The 20267-nt window shown below is 52.8% G+C and overlaps 6 protein-coding genes across 6 annotated transcripts; 3 read left to right on the forward strand and 3 right to left on the reverse strand.

Annotated features, from left to right (window-relative positions):
* Nucleotides 1-181: 181 nt before the first annotated feature.
* CC1G_02428 (hypothetical protein) lies at nt 182-1246 on the forward strand (the record flags this gene model as incomplete). Its single annotated transcript, XM_001832114.1, has 6 exons — nt 182-325; nt 391-449; nt 519-615; nt 685-855; nt 919-1025; nt 1075-1246. The coding sequence occupies 6 exons, from the start codon at nt 182-184 to the stop codon at nt 1244-1246; spliced, it is 750 nt and encodes a 249-aa protein (XP_001832166.1).
* A 451-nt stretch (nt 1247-1697) lies between these two features.
* CC1G_02429 (hypothetical protein) lies at nt 1698-8271 on the reverse strand (the record flags this gene model as incomplete). The annotated part of the gene is made up of 9 exons (XM_001832115.2): nt 1698-1884; nt 1949-2167; nt 2229-2345; nt 2442-2458; nt 2519-6138; nt 6207-6630; nt 6692-6879; nt 6946-7128; nt 7257-8271. The coding sequence occupies 9 exons, from the start codon at nt 8269-8271 to the stop codon at nt 1698-1700; spliced, it is 5970 nt and encodes a 1989-aa protein (XP_001832167.2).
* Nucleotides 8272-8530: 259 nt separating this feature from the next.
* On the forward strand, nt 8531-10376 carry CC1G_02430 (flavin-containing monooxygenase/FMO family protein; the record flags this gene model as incomplete). Its single annotated transcript, XM_001832116.1, has 3 exons — nt 8531-8549; nt 8608-8779; nt 8831-10376. 3 exons carry the CDS (start codon nt 8531-8533, stop codon nt 10374-10376), a joined length of 1737 nt encoding a protein of 578 aa, XP_001832168.1.
* Nucleotides 10377-11402: 1026 nt separating this feature from the next.
* Nucleotides 11403-12500, forward strand: CC1G_02431 (hypothetical protein; the record flags this gene model as incomplete). The annotated part of the gene is made up of 1 exon (XM_001832117.1): nt 11403-12500. The coding sequence occupies one exon, from the start codon at nt 11403-11405 to the stop codon at nt 12498-12500; it is 1098 nt and encodes a 365-aa protein (XP_001832169.1).
* A 775-nt stretch (nt 12501-13275) lies between these two features.
* Nucleotides 13276-15739, reverse strand: CC1G_02432 (cytochrome P450; the record flags this gene model as incomplete). The annotated part of the gene is made up of 10 exons (XM_001832118.2): nt 13276-13348; nt 13434-13580; nt 13666-13800; nt 13881-13962; nt 14057-14288; nt 14347-14360; nt 14448-14574; nt 14665-14950; nt 15021-15209; nt 15378-15739. The coding sequence occupies 10 exons, from the start codon at nt 15737-15739 to the stop codon at nt 13276-13278; spliced, it is 1647 nt and encodes a 548-aa protein (XP_001832170.2).
* Nucleotides 15740-16610: 871 nt separating this feature from the next.
* CC1G_02433 (hypothetical protein) lies at nt 16611-19762 on the reverse strand (the record flags this gene model as incomplete). The annotated part of the gene is made up of 12 exons (XM_001832119.1): nt 16611-17395; nt 17483-17614; nt 17670-17772; nt 17828-17851; nt 17906-18058; nt 18115-18177; nt 18231-18299; nt 18353-18541; nt 18606-18681; nt 18739-19271; nt 19332-19637; nt 19694-19762. The coding sequence occupies 12 exons, from the start codon at nt 19760-19762 to the stop codon at nt 16611-16613; spliced, it is 2502 nt and encodes an 833-aa protein (XP_001832171.1).
* Between the last annotated feature and the right edge of the window lie 505 nt (nt 19763-20267).

Genomic DNA, 20267 nt, shown 5'->3' on the forward strand with positions numbered 1-20267 from the left:
GAAAGCCGCCGTTGAGAGTCGGTGTGGCTGTGCCGATTAGCGCGGCCTTCTCACGCCTCCCGACGTTCTTGGCGGACACAGCTTAATCCGCAACCACCACCACCGTTCCCTCAGCGCTGCCCACAGCCAACCGTTCCCAGCTCGTGGACACATTCAGAAATTGCCCTCTAAATAAACACATATGTCGCTCCAGGACCCATACCATGCGGTACAGCATGAAATCCAAACCTCACTAGCGGCGGCTACGCAGCTGCGGTCGTCCTATCTACGGATACGGAATATGGCTAGAGAAGACAGCGAGGAACTCAGTTGGGCACGTAACGAGGTATGTGTGATAAATATACCAGCTTGAATGAATACGGTGGCCGACATGACATTCATACCACATAGTTGAAAGCGACATTAGCAGCGCTAGAAGCCGACCTAGAAGACCTAGAAGAGAGCGTCAAGTGCGTATTCGACATTCCATTCGACCCTCCAAAGTCTTCAAAAGCTAAATAGTCCTTGAACGAACGCAGAATCGTTGAATCCACAGACGCACGGATGTTCGGATTGGACGATGCAGAGGTTGCGACCCGACGTCAATACGTGACACACGTACGGAAGGAGATTGAGGTGCGTTGGTTTTTGAACTTGAATGATACGAGGAGTAGAGCTAATCGACGTCGTTTCTCGCAAGTCCAGAACATGAGAAACGAAGTAGACTCCAACGCGTCGACCAGCTCTTCGAATGCTGCCCAGCAGCACCCGTTGGCATCTGGTGCAGCATCACCAACACAGGGCAATTCAAGAAACGGGTTTTCTTCTCCCTATAGGGATGATGATCAAGCGGAGTGGGCCAGAGAGGAGCAGCAGGTGCGTCTGGAATTAGCCCGTCACAGCGACCATTAACTAACCATGTTACGCTGTCTTTGGTAGATTATGCTCCGCGAACAGGACCAAACCATCGACAGCATTGCCGGGACACTCAATACTATCGCTCAACAAGCCAGTTTAATGGGACAAGAAATCTCGGAACACAACGAGTAGGTTCCCTCGACCTAGTAGATGACTTAATGCTAACCAATGTATCAGAATGCTAGACGACCTGGAACAAAACGTGGACAGGACACAGGACAAGGTCAGCGATGGGATGCGCCGGTTACGCAAGTTCTTGCGCGACTCGGAGGAGAAAGGGAGCGGGTGGTGTATCATCTTCCTGATAATCGTGCTCATGGCCCTTCTACTTGCCGTCATTCTCGTCTGATACACACTGAGTAACTGCCCCGTCGATCAGGTTCAGCTAGACGGACGGAATAGGCCTCACCTCCACCTTATGTATACCAGCATGTTGTAGATAGTCACTATTGCCTCTCTCTGTGGATCTAATAATACACCGATATGATACCAATTTAGTACTATGTAAAATATGTAACTATGTGCAAAGAAGACCAAAAGTATGTGCATGAGCAGGACGAGATGTAGGGCCATGGTGAGAGGGTATACACAAAGCGAGTTGAAAGCGAGATGCAAAGCGACAGCAAGAGGAGAGGTGAAGTAGGAGAGTTGAACCTGTAGGGTGGTAGTACAATAGCGTAATGTCATGGAAAGAGCAACGAGACGAAAATATAACGAGCACAGAGAAAAAACCCGTGTGTAGAAAAGCCCAATATACGAGGGCCAGTGAAGGTAACATCAGTATAGTGTGCAGATCGCCCTCATTGTTCGGCGTTTGAATCACTGGCATGATGTGGAACAGCTTGCTTCAAGAGGACAACCTTGCCCGGCTTCTCCAACAAAGACTGTAGTCCCTCTTCCCTCGCTTTGATGTGGAAGTCTTCGGTAAGTTTCAAGGGATCTTGCATATCCGCCTCAGTCTGCCAAGTCGCCTCCCGGACATCGTATCTGCGCATCGATGAGCATGGATTCTAGTGAGCACATAGAATGTATGATAAAAACCACCACGCACCCATCCCACAGTACAAGCCATTCGAATTTCTTCTGTTGGTTGAGTCGACGACCGATAATAGCTTTCACAAAGTATTCGTCTTTCTCAACTCGAGGTTGGTTGCAATCAGGCCGAGCGCAAAACTTGGTTCTGGCAACAGGCGGTAGCTTCACCGTATGTCCTACAAACAAGCCTCGGTCATCGGTCTCCCCTGTGAGAAGTGAACTTTGTTTACGTCGACTGCAAAGGTTCCCGTCAGCTGCTATTCAAAGCACCATCAGGAGTCACAAGGGATACTCACGAAGAACGTTTGGTAGCGCTCAAGCAAGGCGGGCAATTGAATTGGGTCTCATCGTCTTCGATTCGGTAGTCGTCAGTTTCAATTCCAACGCAGCCGTAGTGGTACCATCCATGACAGCTACGGGCGGCAAGTTGCCGACAAGAAAGTAAAGCGAGGTTATGCGTCGTATGATCAATAATTTATTGTAATAAGAATAACTGGAGGGATAATTACTCGTCGCATTCAATAAACTAGGAAAGGATCGCTGGTGAATCAATGGTAGCCGAGGAAAGTCAACCAGGGCGACGCACCTCCCGCTGGAAAGAACTGCTACCAAACTCATTTGGCTTTGGCCATTTGACATTTTTGGCTCTTTCGCGCGTCGCCTTGCGTGCAGCAGAGCTAGTCGTACTGACCGCAGGCGAGACGCTGGTATGTGCATGCTTCGAACTCGAACCGGCGCCAACATTCTTCTTCAACTGTGCAACCGATTGCTGAACGTTTTCCCTCTTGATGACGATGTTGTCCTTGGCCTCTGAGCTCGAACTATCGGATGGTAGCGTCTTCACTTTCTTCTTCGACGGTGGCTTCTCCCTCTCCTTTCCCTTCCCCTTCTCCGACTTGATTCCTAGAGACAGTTCCCTAGCCTTCTTCAAAGGTCTGTCACTGGCCCCGTCATCCCCCGACCTCCTCTTCCTAATCTTCGTCGCTGCCAAGCTAGGGCCACCGATGCGACCCTTCAAATTCAACCCTTGCGAAGGTGCAGGCTTTGCCTTGCTTCCAGAAGCGTGCTGGGTATGTAGAGCCTTCTTGGGATAGATAATGTCTGTGCTCGAGTCACTGTCGACGTCGAAAAAATCAGAGTCCGACTCGGTGGGCGCGGCGGGGCGTTGATTTTTCGCATTGGAGGTTTTGGACAACGGCTTCTTGGGAGGTGGGCGTTTCCTCTGATCGACCTCTGAGCTCGAATCCGACGAAGCCATCATCGTCAAGTCGATGACACCGTCGTCACCACCTCGCGTGTCCACACTCTTGGCAGCTTCTCCATCTTCCTCCTCATCCGAGGACGAAGCCGCCGCCTTGGCAGCTTCAGCTTCGCGTCTCTTCCTCTCCATCCTCTTCCTCGCCATTCGATTGATCAAAAGCTGGTTGGCCGCCCTAGGCGAGAGCTCGGGTGAAGACACGATTTCGATAACCTCTTCCGCCGCCTTGGACTTTCGGGGAGTCTTGGGAGGTCCAACCTTCTCCTTTTTGATCTTGATGCTCCGACTCGAGCTTGGTTGGGTCTGCGGCTCAGTCTTGATGGAAACGATCACAGGTGGTGTAGACGAGCTTGAGGTCGGCAGCTGGCGGAGAGTGGCAGGTCGGATCGCCGGAGCAGGCTCGGAAGAGCTGTGCTCAGAGCACGCAACGGATGGCGAGCCCAGGCGGATAGGGCTGGGTGAATGAAGAGGCAAGTCCATCGTGTCCATCGATTGGTCTTGGTCTTCGTCATGGAATTCACCTATATCTTCGACTTGGTCGAGGTCAGGAGCGCCCAGCTGGTCTTCATCCACCTCCATGCCTGTCGATTGGGCCAGCACCGCTTCTCCATCCTCCTCCCTGTCTTCATCTTGTCTTTCCTTCCCCTTCTTCCCAACCGGCGAGTCAAGTGAGGCCTCAGAATCCGAAGCAACCGAAGGAGACCTCTTCCTCTTGGGAGTCCGAATGGAAGCGACCGACCCAGTCCTCGACAACGATAAAGGAGTCCTGGCACCTTTCGGAGTCGAGGTCGCCAACCCACCCAACCCTGCAACAAACGAGCCCGTGCCGAGCAGTCCGCTTCGAGTACTGGCAGAAGGCGTACCAGGTAACGTCGAGCTCTTCTTCAGGGGCGAAACCCGATGCTCCTTCCCACCCCGTTGTTGAACTGGAGATCGCGATGCGGTACGGCGCCGAACTGAGAAATCAGGGAAAATGGCGTTGAGTGACGGTGACTTTCCGATCGGAGCCTTGGTTGGTGATGCTTTCGACGGGGATTGTTTTGGAGTCGAGCTAAACTGGAAGGATAATGAGGCGGGGACAGGGATCTCCGGAGAACCTGGCTCTTGGGTTCGTCGAGAAGAGGCACTGGGCGTGGCCCTTATATCGCCATCATCCTGACCTTCCTCCCCAGAGATGGGCGGAGGAACTTCGTTCTGATCTTCGCCGGTGCCTTCTACTTCGTCCTCCAATTGATCCTCATCCTCCTCCTGGACCGGACTGATCATTCTCCTCGACTTGGGCTTCGGCGTATCTCCACGCGTAGTAGGTTTGACCGGCGACGAAGGAGGCTGCAACGACATCATCACCGCCCGCGCATACTCGTCTGGGTCCACGTCAGATGGCGGGGGTTGCATGGGCGAAGACGGAGCCATCATCGTTGTCGCGTCTCGCTCGCCATCGTCCTCGTCCTCGAAAGGTAGAGAAGGCAATTCACCCTGGTCCTGGTCGTCCTCTCCCTCCAATTGATCCTCATCCTCCTCCTGCACTGGGCTAACCATCCTCCTACCCTTCGCCTTCGGGGTGGCTCCAACATCTCCTCGGCGCGCAGGCTTTACCGGCGAGGACGGAGGCTGCATCGACAACCAAACCGCCGCCGCATATTCATCTTCATCCACATCAGAAGGTGGAGGACGGATCGGCGAAGAAGGCGCAACAACAGGCGCGGTATGTTGCTCTCCATCGTCTTCATGGTCGGAATCAGGTTTCGGTGGGGAAGAAGGCGGCAACTGTTTGGAAAGCCACAAGGCCTTTTTGTACTCGACTTCATCAATGTCAGAGGGCAGTTCTACCGCTTCGTCGTCAACTTCGACGTACTCCAAGTCTTCGCCTCCATCCCTGTCATCACCACCAACGGATCCATCATCATCATCCACATCGCGCGCATTTGACCTTGCGCGGTCTGCCATAGAGTCGGTATCGGAGATGGGGAGGAACAGGGGTTCCTCGGTGGACGACCTGGTCGACAGCGATTTCGATTTGGATTTCAGAGGACTCGACTGACGGGAAGGTTTATCCTCGTGGTCGACCACTTCAGCAACCTCGGTCTTTTTGTCGCCTTCTGACGGTCTCGGGGTAGGAAGCGGCTTGGCGATGATATTGAGTTCGTCCTCGGACTCTTCTTGAGGTCTTTGTATGTCTTCGTCGACGTCCATAGACCTCCCAGGATCTTCGGCCTCTTCCACCGCATCGGGTTCTTGGACCTGGTCTTCCAAATCATCTTTGACATCCTCGACCGCGATGGGTTCTTGAGTGTGATCCTCATCGTCATCAGCTTGGTCTTCACCCCCAGGAATAGCGTCATCAAGATCTTCAACCCCAGTCGCCTCTTCATTTGCTGGCACCTCATCAATCGCAGAAACCTCGTCAGCGGCAGGGTCTTCGTCAGCCTCTGGAACCTCTTCGATCGCAGGGACCTCCTCAGCCTCTGGAACCTCTTCAACCACGCGGCCCCCCTCAGCCTCTGGAACCTCTTCAACCGCAAGGTCCTCCTCAGCCTCTGGAACCTCTTCAACCATGCGGTCCTCCTCAGCCTCCATAACCTCACCAACCGCAGAAAGCTCCTCCACCTCCTCGCCACCCTCACCCTCCTCCACATCAAGCACCTCCTTAACCACAGGCGTACCCTCCCTCGACGTCTCAGGCGTAGGCAACGGCTCGCCCTCCGGCGGCGCAACCAACGGTATCCTCTGAACATCCCCGCCACTCGTTCCCCCAGCAGACGACTTGGACGTCCCAGCGTCATCCACAAACGACCCATCGCCCAGGACAACCGGCGCGTTATCCCCCAAAACGCCTAGTCGTAACTCGCCTACGCTGCCTTCCATAGGCGCGTCGGGCTTGTATAAAGAGGTCTGCCGGAGGGTTTGAGGGGAGAGGTCGGGTTGGAAGTAGGTTGGCTGTGCAGCGTCTGTAAAAGATAAGAATTTAGCTGTGGTTCCATTCATATATACGAGTTCGATAACAATGGTAGCGTACCTTCGAGGTTTTCATCTTCACCCTCCGCACCTTCTGCTTCACATTTGCTCCAATCCACTTTCGAGAACGAGCCTGCCTTGCATGGTGGTCGGGATGGCTGCTGTGGTTGATTTTGCTCTCGTAGCGCGGGGCTCGTGGTATGGCCGTCCGGTGCAGAAACCTCGGGTTGAGCGGGAGTCGAATCTGAGTCGAGGACCGGCGCTAATGCAGCCTCCTGCTCGATTTGTACAGCATTCGAAACGGTGGGCAGAGGTTCGACGTCCATATCTTCCTTGGGCTCTTCATCGGGTTCCGATTGATCTCCTTCGTCCATTTTATCCTCTTGGGCTACTTCAGTCGCGCTGTCGTCTTCTATTACAGATGCTTCTCCAGGATACGCCAAGTCCAACTCCATGTCTATGTCTTCCGACATGGGTGTGATAGGCTACAAAGTCCAAAAGGGTCAATGAACCCATCCAGTGAAGATTGGAAAAAAAGGAACCCACCCTACTCTCGCCGGCATCTTCAAGATGAACATGAACTTCGCCGAACTTCTCTGCATCGTCGTCTATACCTTCTTCCTCGACAGCAACTTCACATGACGGCTCCGAAAGAGATTCCTTGATAAACTGAAGACTGTTGGAGGTACTCGTGCCCGTAGCAGTTGCAGTCGCCAGAGTTGATGAACTTGGAGCTAGAACGACAGAGATTACATGGTTAGCCATGCCCGAGAAAGGTGAATACTAGTTCGACGCCGTACCTTCAGTGATCACTGCTAGACTGGCTGCACGCGAGAATATGGGTTGAGAAACGCCTGTAGGTTGGGTCTCGGGTTCAGGGCTCTTAATCTCCGCTGGGCGCTTGATGGGACTCGACGCTGCTTCGCGGTAGGTGATAGTTGGGATAGGAGTTTGGGCAGGTACTCGGGTCGCCTCTTCAGATACTAGTACAGAGTAGTAGTCAGTAAAAGGGAGGATATGCAAAGAGAGAGCGTGGTGCAACACAGGCAAGTGAATAACGGCAACTAGAATCTTGAAAGGAAGGAAAGCAAGTAGCAAAGGCCAAACTCACCAGCCAAGTCATCAGCCTTGGGATCTCTCACCCTTTCCCATACCTCTCCAAGTACAATGAACATCTCGTCCAACTTCTTTCCCAAACTCTTCCCGCCGCCCTCTGCATCATCCGTTCCCGCCGTCTTCCCAATAGCTTCCTCCACCGCCTTCAAACGACTCTCCACCCCAGCCAACCGCTTCTCCCAATTCTCGTTGGCTTGAGATTGAAGGTTACAAAACGCGCGAAGTTGCTTGGTGAGTTCTTTCAGATCTTCGTCTTGTTCTTTCTTTTGGACGACCTGAGCAAATTCATCCTTGAGCTGTTGGTCTCGGGAGGAAATGTGGGCCAGGAGGTCGTTGAACTGGGCTTTGGTGAACATCATGGTTACGCCTTGCGTGTTCATTGGCGTCGTGTTGTACGGCTGGACTGTGTTGCGGCTCGCCGGCTCGCTGGTGCTGGCAGCAATCGAACTTGGGGTCATCCGAGACCCGCTGCTGCCTTGAACGAAAGCGGAAGTTGAGGAGGCTGAACTTGACGAGGCTGCGCGGGCATGAGCTGGTGTTCGACTGGACGCAACACTCTTCGGAGTCCCAGGTGCGGGCCGCGAACCGTTCGCGACTCTGGGCCGGTACTCTTTTATCTGCACTTGAGCTTGAGAGCTGGCAGGATCATGCGCGACTGGCACTCGCTGTTGCTGCTGCAGAGCTCGTTGTTGTTCGAGTTGGAGTTGATACGGACTTGGTCTGAACTTTTCCTGGTGGAAGATCGGATGTCTGACGACAGGTTGGGTCACGGGAGTCTGAACATTGCCTTGCAAATGATAACCAGCTGGAGGGCCCATCGCGGAACCTGCAGCAGCACGAACTGGGCCTACATTCGCAACAGGCATCGCAGCACTTGAAGAAGTCGGATTCGAGACAACGCTCCGTGCAGAGCTGGCGCTATCAGCCCTCGACCTTGCTCGCGGTGTTGCTTGTCCACTCGTCTGCTCCCTCATCTGGCGAAGGCGACGCGCATCTTTGACCGTCGACATCGCGTTCAGAGTGGGTTGTCGATGACGTCCTCAGCGGCGGCAGCGACAACGACGACCTCGACAAGTCGATGGCGACGAGACAAAGCAAAAGTCAAAAGACCTGAAAGACGAGCGTCGAGGAGGGATCGCCAATATCCCACGCGTCTGAAAACGAGCGCGTAAAAACATCCGCAAATAACGCGTATGCGGGGCCGGCCAAGACTTTTTGCTCCCCCTTTTCATCGTCATCTCCGTTTTTTAAACTCTTAATTCCAGCACGATGGACGCCCAATTCCCAAGTACATACAATAAGCGCCCAAGTTTTGTGACTGAAACGTATATCTCACCAGGAACCAGGTACATTGATACCCAATGACGACCAGACCGGGGTGAAGAAGAAGATTGCGATAATTGGAGCTGGGCCTGCTGGCCTCGCAGCTCTCAAAGCCGTACTTGAGAGCCCTCAATACAAGGCTGGGCTATGGGAAACGATAGTATTCGAGTCTAGGTCAAGTCTGGGAGGCGTTTGGTGCGTATCGAGCTTCGTAAATATATCGCTTTCTTGCTGAAGGATTTACAGGCTCCCGGATGCACCAGATGCTCATAAGCCAGACGTCCCACCAGCAACACCGCTATACGACATGCTCACAACGAACCTACCGCACCCATTAATGTGCTACTCGGACTTTCTTTTCCCCCCGGAGACGCCCCTGTTCCCCAAAGCCGCAGCAGTCCTTCAATACCTCGAAGCCTACGCAGACCGGTTCAATCTACGGCCGCACATCCTATTCAACACAACCGTAACGTCTGTTGAACCCAACCCATCCGACCCATCTGGCGAATTCAAATGGAAGATCCAAACTTCTATCCTGAGTATGGACGTCGATCTCGTTATCGTTGGAAACGGCCACTACTCTGTACCACGCTACCCAACCACCCCCGGACTCTCGACATGGCTTTCCGAGTCAAGTAAAGCCCAACACGCCGTCTTCTATCGCCATCCCCTGCCGAAGCACGGGGATAAAGTCCTGGTCGTAGGAGCAGGACCCAGCGGGCGAGACATCTCCACCGAACTCTTATCCACCGGTCGAACAGTCATCCACTCAATGACAGGGACACCCAGCGAAGATAAACTAGGCGGAAAACTCAAACTCCGCGGACGAGTCAAGGAATACGGCGATCCCCAAACTGGTACACTCACATTTGAAGACGGGTCGGAGGAAACAGGAGTGGATTTCTGTATTCTCGCGACAGGATACGAGTACTCGTTTCCGTTCCTCGATTCATCCGTTCTTCATTATCCTACATCAAGCGATGGCGCGTCAACGCCCTACCCACCGCCCCCACCTCCTCTCCCGACCAGACTCTACAACACATCCTTCAACGTCTTCCCCCTCGCGCAGCATCTCTTGCCTTTAATTCCATACCACCCTAGCAATGGGGACAACGGATCCCCTACCTCCTATCCACCAACCTCCCTCGCCTTCCTAGGCCTCTTAACCCGCGTCTCACCCCTCCCCCTCGTCGAAATCCAATCCAAAGCCGTCCTAGCCGCCTTCGCCCACCCGGAAAACATCGATCTGACAAAAGAAGCCGTGGAAGTGATGAACCGGTACTACGAGCTCCTCCCAACAGGAACTACGAATCAAAATCCAGACGAGGCGTTGAAGGTTGTCATGAAGAACTGGCATAAATTCGAGCCTCAGGATCAATACGACTACCGAGACAAACTCGCTTCCTTTGTCGATTCCGTTTCTTCGCCTGCACCTCCATCTGCGACCTCCTCGCCGACCCTTCCTACCACCACTTCGACTCCAACGCCGAAGGTTCCATCCTACGAACGCTACTTCTACAGCCTCAAAGATATCCTCCGCTCAACATGGGTGAAACTCGAGAAAAGTGGTGAGGCGGAGGAATGGGTTAGAGGTGTGGGCCAGGGCGGTCTGGAAACGAGTGACTCCGATGAGCGGTTGAAGAAAGCCAAAGAAGAATGGGTGGAATTGATGCATCGGGTGGTTAGACGCGGTGAGGAGGATATGGAACGCGAGTATCGGGAGAGGCAGCGGGGAGGCAACGAAAAGGTGGAGACGATCGACGATGTAGATGTAGGAGGTGCAAAGTTGTGAATTCACATTCGCTGTCACCTCAGTAAGGACGTACATTGACAACCAGTGCATTCAACTCGAGGACTCGCATAATAAACATGAAATACTAATGGCAATTCGCCTCTGGAGATACATATCGGATCATTGTCCAGCGGGATTCAGAAACTCCGCTGCGGAGCATGTTCTCAGCTAACTCCCACTATCCACCGGTGACCATTGCTCTCAACTGCCTTGTTATCGGCGATGGTTGCGACAAAATGTATGGTGAGCCACTAAACCAGGTACTTACTCGACACCGACCGTGAAATCCAAACAGGCGCTCACGCCTGGATACGGGGAATGGGCGCTAGTGGATCCGCAGACTCTTGACTCGCAGATGTCAGCCACTGGCGACAAGACGTTTTCCGTCACTAGGGATTAAGTATTCACATCCCGGATGCGACTTTGGGGGCACTATGGATCCTTGTGGGGCAACTCCAGCAATTCCTCGTCCATGGCTCAGTGGAATTCCTTATCGCATCACCTCCAATGATCACCTCGGAATCTGAGCTGGGGTCTGTTTGTCGGGTCTTGGGATGCAAACAGCAAGTCGCCAATCATCGAGACACTGGCACCGGTCCAACAAAGCAAAGTGCACGACAATGGGGCTTGGGGTGAATGAAGCCCGTAAGCGAGCAGACTAAGCGGGATTGACTCGCGGATCTAGTGGACAACCAAGTCGACGTGTCACAAGGAGTTTGTACTATTGTGACCTTCATCTCCGTCTCTGGACAGGTTCACCGACTATCACAAATCTGGACAGGCCTTTTGTCGAGTTTCTGACTCCTTCTGACCTCTTTCGTCAGAACCAAGTCAGAAATTCGTCATTGTGGACACCCGGGGATAGACTTGATGGAGGTGATGGCTTGGCTATGCCCAACATTGATGGAAGATTCGGGAAGTGGCAGTGACGTTCCCCGCTGCTTGCCTCCTTCCCACCATCCGAGCTCTGGCTTAGCTCTCTACTTCCTATCTATTCCTTATTTATTCTGCGATACCCAGGTAACAATGACAGAATACGACTACTCTCCAGAAGCTTGGGAGCGTTACTTCGAAACCCAGCACAGAATCGCCCGTTGGGTCGACGGAACGCTGACTCAAAGGCCCTGCAATGCATTTACGCCAGCGACGCCACACGTAAAATTCCTCGAACTACAACAAGAAGAGAAACGACGAAGAGCTGAAACCAAGAGAGAACGACCGACTAGAGAGCGACGCCATTCATACGACGTTCGCCGGGACCACAAATACCGTTCAGATACGGAGGAGGAAGATTACTATCCACGGTCGTCTTCTCGAACCAGCAGGCACAGCAAGAGCCAGGTTAGCACCAGCCAGGTGTCTGGATCCAGCTCGCGTCGCCACGAGCGCTCTTCATCTCGTCAGGAGTACTATTCCTCCTCTCGAGACCGCGAAAAGGACAGGAGTGAACGCAGAAGCTCCTCCCAAACCACTAGACGTCCAGAAAAGGAGCAGATAGCTCTCCAAGGCCAGGGGTACGTGCTCGTCGAAAAGAGCCGTACGACTCAAAACACGCCCACCTCCACACGGGCGTCTACACCGACCTCTTCCACCCGCCCACGATCCAACTCGTCGTCGCCCGCAAAGCCTTCCAAGCCTTCCCGCTCCCACACCGCCCCCAACCTCAGCTTGGACCTCCCGCCTGTGGGTGTCGCCCATGACCCGTACCACTATCGCTACCCGCGCCTCTCGGCAGGCGCCAACTCGTCGGGGCCAAGCTCCGGTTCCACAACCAACGGCGGCTTCCCTCCGCACCAAATCCAGGCGCGGCTCCCACCGCCCAACTCTGCTCCACCAGTCATCCCTCACGCTCCCCAGCCTATCCGCTCGCAGACCGTTCCCGGTTACGGTTTCACCAAGGCTCCAGTTCCCTCACGCAGCCCGGACCCGGCGAACGTTCCGCAGCTCCCGTACTCTGCGTACGCTTCGTCACCGACCAAAGCCAATGGCTCCACGTCGCTGTTGAAGCGGATGTTTACGGGGTTGGCGATTAGCAAGCAGTCGAGCTCGCCCAAGCCCAGGCCAGCTGTTAAGGAAACCTCGGGTGGTAAGAGGGTGTTGAGGAAGCGAAGCTTGAGCTTCTAAAAAACTCCTTTTGCCTTTACCTTTACTCCGGCTTTTTCCTCCTTGGGAAACTGCGAGGCGATTAATCTCCGTCTTGCGATATCGTCTGCAAGACGACGTAAAAGTGGAGTGCAGTGCTTACCTCCGCGTTATAGGTCTATTGTGTCTTTCGGAATCGTCTTCTTTTTCGAGGATGCCAGGCCTTGGTAGTGCCAGTCAAGGTCTGGCACTTCATGCTTTCTTTTCTCTCTTCTTGCTTTATGTGGAGATTTCTTTGTCTCTTATCTATACCCATCGGAAACCAGTCCAGTCGACCTGTTGATTCGGGGTTCTGGGTCTTTCTTTCCATATGCGTGTCTTCCCCCAGTACCCCTATATATCTGCCTTATTGTTCGCCTTCTTGTCCTGCCTGCCGCCTTAATCCTTTCATAGATGGCACAGGCTTCTATGCTATGTAGATTCCCCCTGTTAGATTTGACCTATTACTCTAGTATTCTGCCCCCCTTGGCCTGTTTATCTCCCGTATAATTGCGTTATACTCCCTTTTGTCGCTATGTTTTATATATGTCCCTATGTTTTACTTAGGTTTGCCGGTTGTCGCTTGTATATACTGCTACTTACTTTCGTCTCGCTTGCTTTTGCTCTGAATGGATATTGTGTTTTATATCACCAACTCAGCTATGAGCTCAAAGATCGAAACGGATGCAAGGTGCTTGGATTCGTAGGGACAACGACCGCGCACGGGCGCTTAACAACAGTGAATTAACATGTCGCGGCGTCTCTGCTAGGTAGCTCTCTACATCGCTTCCAATACACTCTTGTGTCTCGGGGATCGGGGTGTGATCTCGCAATCGAATGGTTCAGGGATGCTGCGCATAGACATGGGGCGTGTTCAAGTTAGCCATCTGAATGAACCCTTGAAGGAGGAGGACCAGGCAGAGTTCGGACACCTACGCGAGCAAACTAGTTGGCGTATCAAACTTCAGGGTCGTCCTTTCTCCAGACACCTCATCCACCGGTGGTCTGACGTCAAAGTAGGCCAGGAGGTTGAGAGTCAGAAGGGAGATTATGTCGTTGGCCAGGTTTCTTCCTGGACAGATTCTGTAAACAGCAATGGGGTGTGAAAAAGGCAACTTGTGAATATTATATGCGAGGGGAAAAGGCGCATAGAGTATGTGACTCCTACCTTCGCCCATAGCCGAATATCCCAGACGCTGGATCCAATACCGAAGTGTCTATCTTCTTCCCGTCTTCACTCAGGTACCGCTCGGGTCTGAAAGATTCAGGTTCAGAGAACCTGTCCGGGTCGTGCATGACCGCCCTGAACGACAGTTAAACGTTAAATACCCATCGTCAGCAAAAGACCTTCCCGCTGGGCATCCTTTCAAGCAGTGACCTCACCAGGTATTCGGCAAAATCATCGTCTTCGCAGGGATGAAATACCCATTGTACACGTCGTCCGCGGTGGTCATGTGTGGTAACGCTGTTCCATGTTCAACCCAGGTTCAGTGAGCTCAACGCGCGCCAAAATTCGATATACTTATACACAGCGAACTCTTGTAATTGGACACACGTACCGAAAGGGACTGTCGTATGCCATCTCCCGATTTCCTTGATGATGGCTTGGACATATGGAAGGCGATCCAAGTCGTCAATTGATAGTAAGAGTTTGGAATCCGAGCTGCCGTCGGATGCGTTGTTGTTGAGGGTGTTGCCGAGGGTGAGGCTGTCGATCTCGTGTTGGGCTTTACGCTGCACTTCTGGGTTTGTTGCGAGGCAGAAGAGGAGGACGTATCCTGCACTGGTCGTCTAAGAATCCGAATGAGGTGGGGGATCATATCATAAATGATCAGATTGCTTGACGAACCGGGTCTGAGCCCGCTGAAAAAGGCAGACGTTTCAAACCATAGGTTAGGGACACTAGGATCATGTACGTGCACCAAGGACACACTCGGTATATGTACGTACCACCAAACGCCTGCCCCATAGCATCTTTGGCGATAGATTCCTGCCTCGCTCGCAGTTCCGTTCCTTCTTCCGCCAGGCCTTGAATCAACTCTGTAGCAAAACTTGGGTACTCGCTTTGCACGCCTGCCTTCTTCATGTCCGAGAAGAGAAGGTGTCACGTCAGCCAACCCCCATTAATCAACAACTACTCGGACAGTGTAATAAAAGAAACACCTACAGCCCTCGCCAAAACCTCCTCCCAAGGCTTCTCATGCAAATAATCAGTCAAATCTGCCAATCTCAACAACGTCCGCTTCCACCCCGCACCCGGGAACCAAGCGGGTACGAATCGGAGGATGGGGAGGACGTTGACCAAGAGGCGGCCTGGATTCAGGTACTCGACTGCCGCTAGGACGAGTGTTTGTGCGATGGAGAGGAGATCTGTGAGGAGTTCTTGGCCTTCCGAGTTAGGCTGCTTCGGATAGGAGCCGTAGGTGACCCGGAGGAGTATCAGACCGAATGCCCTGAAGTCAGAGGTAATAGATCAGCGTTGGGCACTTCAGTTTCGAACACATAAGGTATTCAAGTACTCACGACCGAAGATCCTCCCAAACCCCAACACCCCGATCAACACAAACCCTCTTCAAGAAATCTCTAACCTCTTTTTCAACCACAGGTTGAATACCACGAGCACTGTTATGAAAGAACTGGTGGAACGCTTTCCGGCGTTCCCTCCACTCGTTTCCATACGCCATCATTGCAAAGCCCCAGTTTTGTCGCATCCTGAAACAACAAGAGCCTGGGGGGTCAGCCTCAGAGGAACACAGAGGGGAATGATGAAAAAGCCGACTTGCAGATCAGAGGTGGCGCTGTACGGCCTGTCCGAGTAGTTCGTCGACCTCTTGACTAACAGCGCCTCTATATCCTCCAAGGAATTGAGGACGAGCATACGTTGGCCTAACGCTTCGAGGTAAATCATATCGCCTGGTAAATTTATAAATTGAGAGAGATTCAATCCTTCGCTCGGACAATATGAAGAACAGAATAGAGAATGACTTGCCGTATTGTTTCTTCCACTCCGCACTGGCATACACCTTCCATGGTTTAACTTTTGGAATTTGAAGCAGATTCCCGAGGATTGGGAGGCCCTTTGGTCCCGGAGGGAGAGGCAAGCCTTTGCTCCGCTGAGCGAAGGCAGTCTTCATCGAGAGGGCCTTCAATGCCAACAAGAAACCCAGAGCGACGACCGTCGCCGCAAGGAGTGTCGTCGAATTCAGCCTCAAATATTCCAAGATATTGATGATAGTAGGCATTTCGAGTTTCATGCCTAGTCGGACGCAGGAGTTCGAGATAAGTTCGGTGGAAGAGGGTTTGGTATCCAGATCTACAATATTCGAGGACCTTTTAAAGCTCTTATACTTCATACGAATGACGAGTGGGAAATACCAAGGCCCTGCCAGATCCATCCTCACCAACTCACCCTCTGCTTCGCGAGTGAACCTCCAGCACTTGCATTGATAAGTGACAGATGCCCCGGGAACGTCGTGGGTCAACTCATTCCACTTAAGATGCCAACGTAACCTCTCCAGTCCCAAAGAAGACATACCTGTCGACTTTGGAGTCTTCACAACTCCTATGATATCGGCTTTCACCTTTTGGTGCCACTTAATTCCCATCGAGCCCGTCACATGCGCCAGAATTTTTGTCAGTGCTTCTTTCAGAGAGAGGAGATACCAGGGACGGTTGAGCCGTGGGCTTAGCTGCGCTGTTACCGCAACATGCAGGTAAGCGGTGCGTGGTGGGCGGTGCTTGGTGGGCGGTGCTTGCGTCATTGGAATGAAATAAGCGCCCATGGGCGCTTGATTTCACCACTCTGATTCGAACCCAGCAAAGTTCACATTGATACGTCACCCCGCGCATCCGAAAAACATGAGTACAACAATACAAACAGAACGAACGGCGTACAAAATACAAGTTTTCAGAAGCACACAAAGCTGCGTCGTCCATCCAGTAAACAACGCAAGCAAATCATCCAGTGATTGATAGCAGCAGGGTCGGGAAGACAGTAGCAGATTATGCATCGTGTCGTGTCACCCACCCTTCCATTCCAAACCCAAACCCATCTGCAAACCACCCTCATCCCTCTCCTCTTCTCTCCCATCCATCACCTCCATCCAATCACACTTAAACCCTATCCTCCGACGAACTCCTACGCGAAACAACCGGGAACGCAGCCACCATCCCTCTAATACTCCCTCCCCTCGCAACACCCGTACCAGTAGGAATAGGCACAGGCGGCAGCACACTCGGCGCCACACTCGTACGCGTCATCATCGACTCCCGGTATGCATCAGGGTTGGTCACCCTCAACCGAGGATGCTCCAACTGGCTGACCACGCTCACTGGACGTGATTCCTCGGGCGGAGCACGCACTCCTCCGATAGGAGGCTGCATTGGGCTAGTAGGTCCTACACACGCAAAGCTCGAGCGATCAGAGAAGTGCGTGTCTCGTGCAGCATCGGCGAAGGCACCGCCTTGTTTAGCGTAGCTCGAACGCCTCGCGGGACTAGCCGTAGTGACCGACATACCACTATCCCTCCTGCTCGCCGAAGCGATACCCGACACAATAGGCGGCGAAACGGAGAGTTGAATAGGCGGCCTGTTCATATCAGAATACACCGACGCGCCCTTGACGATCCGGACTTCTTGAGCAGACAGGAACGGATCCTTCTGCGGGCTGCCCATCTCCACCTGGACCTGGTAGTCGTACGCCTTCTCGGGGATCGCAACGTTGGGCAACATCGCCGGATTGTAGTTCTTGAAATCGATCTCCTTGGCGCTAGCATCGAAGGCGGTGCCCCAGTCATCGGTTTCGCGGTTGTTGAAGGTAGCAGGGGCGTATTTCTCGTCGTAGCGGCTGAAGGTGACAGGGGTAAAGTCGGCGCCTTCGAGTGCTTCGCTAACATCAACTGTCCATCGAGACGCCAAGGTATGAAAAGAACAGTGCAGATGATCCAGATCAGGTCAGGTTCAGCGATGAACTGCAAGACACTTACGATATCCAGCAAGGCCTTTGCCAAAGTTGATTCTGCAGAGGATTCCAAGAGCGATGGTGAGGACCAGGAGGGTGAACGAGGTGACGGTGACTGTGGCGAAGAATTGCCAACCCATGAAGATCGCTCGGTAAACTGTGACAAGATATCTAAGTGAGGGCGCAACGAGAGAGGATGACGGAGCTCTTACGTGCACTGCTAAACATGACACACGAAATCACGACCAAAACAAAGGAGATGAAGAAGAAAGCTGCGACACGGCGCCTGCACTCCTTTCGCATACATTGCCATCCCTATAGAACCAACGATGAGCCATCGTTGGATGTCTAGCAATTTTGTAACACGTACCAGAATGACCCAGGGGAGGACGAACTAGACGTCTGTTAGACTTTGATATCCTCGGAAGGTGAGGCCAGAGGAACTTACGGCCATATAGATCACGAAAACCGCAAGGTAAGTCCTCCAGTGCTGAGCAAACATCCTAAAGTTCCCGTGCGACATCTTGCTGATCCACATCCCCGCTGAGGCTACCCCGAAGAAGCTCGCGAGTTGGAGGCCGACAGAGAAGAAAAGCAGAAGCTATCATTTCTGCGGGTAAGAACTGGAAAAGAGTTCAATTAGGACAAAGAACTTACCCTGTACATTCGGTGAACGGCTGGTGAAGCTCCAACGCGGCTGAAAGTTTGAACAGAGTAAACCTGGCAGCGTCTATGAGCACATGGAGTCGCTCTGACATGAACAAGCTACCTACTTTGTAGAGCTTCCAAGTGAAGAAACCGAGAGCCAGGATGGTGAAGACGTTGAGAACGACAATCGGGATCTACAAAATGTAATGTCAAAGGTGCGCCAACGAGGATGGATACAGTCACTCACCGTGTGTCGCAGCCGCTGCTCCCACCAGGTACCCAGGTAATCCCGACCCTCGCAGGGGCCAGGAACGATAACTCTGCGGTACAGCCTCGTCAACGTTCTGGTGTTCTCAATGCGCGAGGCTGCCCATGCGCCTTCAAGGATATGCGCAAAGAAAGCCGCGCCGAGGTGGGGCAAGGATTCGTTGAGGATCTATACGGAAGGTAGTGGGTATGAACATCCCAAACACGAGGTGTGTAAACGAGGGTGTACTTACAGCAACGATTCCGATTGTCATCATCCAGAGATGAGAAAAGAGAATAACGACATCTTCACGTTGCGAGTCATGGAGACTGTACAATCAAGTGTCAGCTGATACCCCAACGAGGCCTAATTATATCGAAACGTACCCATCTTCGAGATGGCTCAGTGCATAGATACACGTAGGGTTCGGGGATACACTCTCAAGAGGTAGCTGGGTTGCATCAGGAAGGGGAACGCCTGTCGCCACTGTATTGCTATCCAGGGTCGGATTAGGAAGAAGCGTTGTTTGCGCGGGGAAATTCACAGTTGGGGAAGCAGGAAGTTGAGAAGCCCCGGTTGGCAATGGCGAGAGGGTAGCCGCTTCTCCAGGGAACGTAGCAGGAAGGGTCGCAGTGCTGAGAATCGATGAGTCGCTGACTGTCCTGGTGACCACGACCAGTGTTTGAGACCCGGACGTGAAAGTCGAACCAGAGATCGGGGTCGTTGCTGGGAGCTGAGGTGTGCTGACAGTGAGGACTACTTCGTCGTCGTCGTCGTCCTCCTCCTCTTCTTTGCCCTCCTCTTCATCGTCCGATTCTTCTCCATCCACATTGGATTCACCGTCGTCAACGGACTCTACTTCATCCTCCTCAGAACTCTCGGAACTTTCCTCATCCTCCACTTCAACAGCTTGTCGTCCCTATTCCCGTAGCCAAAGAGTTAGAGCTCATGTTCTGAGTGGTTAAGCACGGGCACGCACGTAAAGCCTCGAATATATCTCCCTCTTCCTTCGTTGCAATGCAAGCGACCCTTCCTCGAGGTCCAGTACAGGTTCACAGCGGGTCCCATCCAGCTGGGGGATACCATCACACTGTTGTAACCATCCATCAACAATTCGGGTCAGGTGTGGAGGGAGCCCAGCATCGTCGACGACACGGGTGAGAATGTTGACAGCTTGGGTATTGTCCGAGAGAATGACGCCTTGGAGCGAGCTGAGGACGATGCATGAAACGACGGTGAAGAGGAAGTAGAAGGACGTGTAGCGCGTGAGCGTGATCCTGTCGTACTGATTGGGTATTAGCGCCCTGCGTCATAAGAGATGGAGATGGGACAAGTACGTACGACAAGCTTGGCTTGGCTGACGGACAAGAAAGTCTTGAACCATCCTCTCACCCGGAGTGGGAGTTGCATCGTACAGAAAGCGACTGAATCAGAGCGTGAATCGGGACTCCACCAGCGCCTGCTGGGAAGTAACAAAAAATGAAAGAGCGTGAAAAGAGTGGCCTAAGAGCCAGTCTGTTAGGCGTAGAAGAAAAGTAAAGAGAAAAAGAGCCAAGAGAAAAGCAAAGTTGCTTTTTGCTTGGAAGAAGAAGGAAGAAAAAGAGGATGATGATGAATGGATGGGGAACAGGGGAAAGAGGGGCAAAACAAAGGGCCAGAGGATGCCACGCCGCACCCATGATGATTTCGGCTCGCGAGATAGCAAAAGCCCCTCGTTGACATGCAACGGGACGAGGTTGCCAACCAATCGCAACCGTCGTCTCCATCGAGTTTCCACAATTCCAAGTCGTGTGACGAATGGAAAGCTTCCTTGTTCCAGGCCAATCAATTGTTGAATCAAATTGAAAAGATTGGGGGATCATCGCCCAATGAAATCCATTTCCAAACCATGGACTCACGGGATCTAATTATAACG

This window comes from Coprinopsis cinerea (assembly GCF_000182895.1).
Source record: "Coprinopsis cinerea okayama7#130 chromosome 9 map unlocalized cont3.9, whole genome shotgun sequence".
Classification (NCBI taxonomy): domain Eukaryota; kingdom Fungi; phylum Basidiomycota; class Agaricomycetes; order Agaricales; family Psathyrellaceae; genus Coprinopsis; species Coprinopsis cinerea.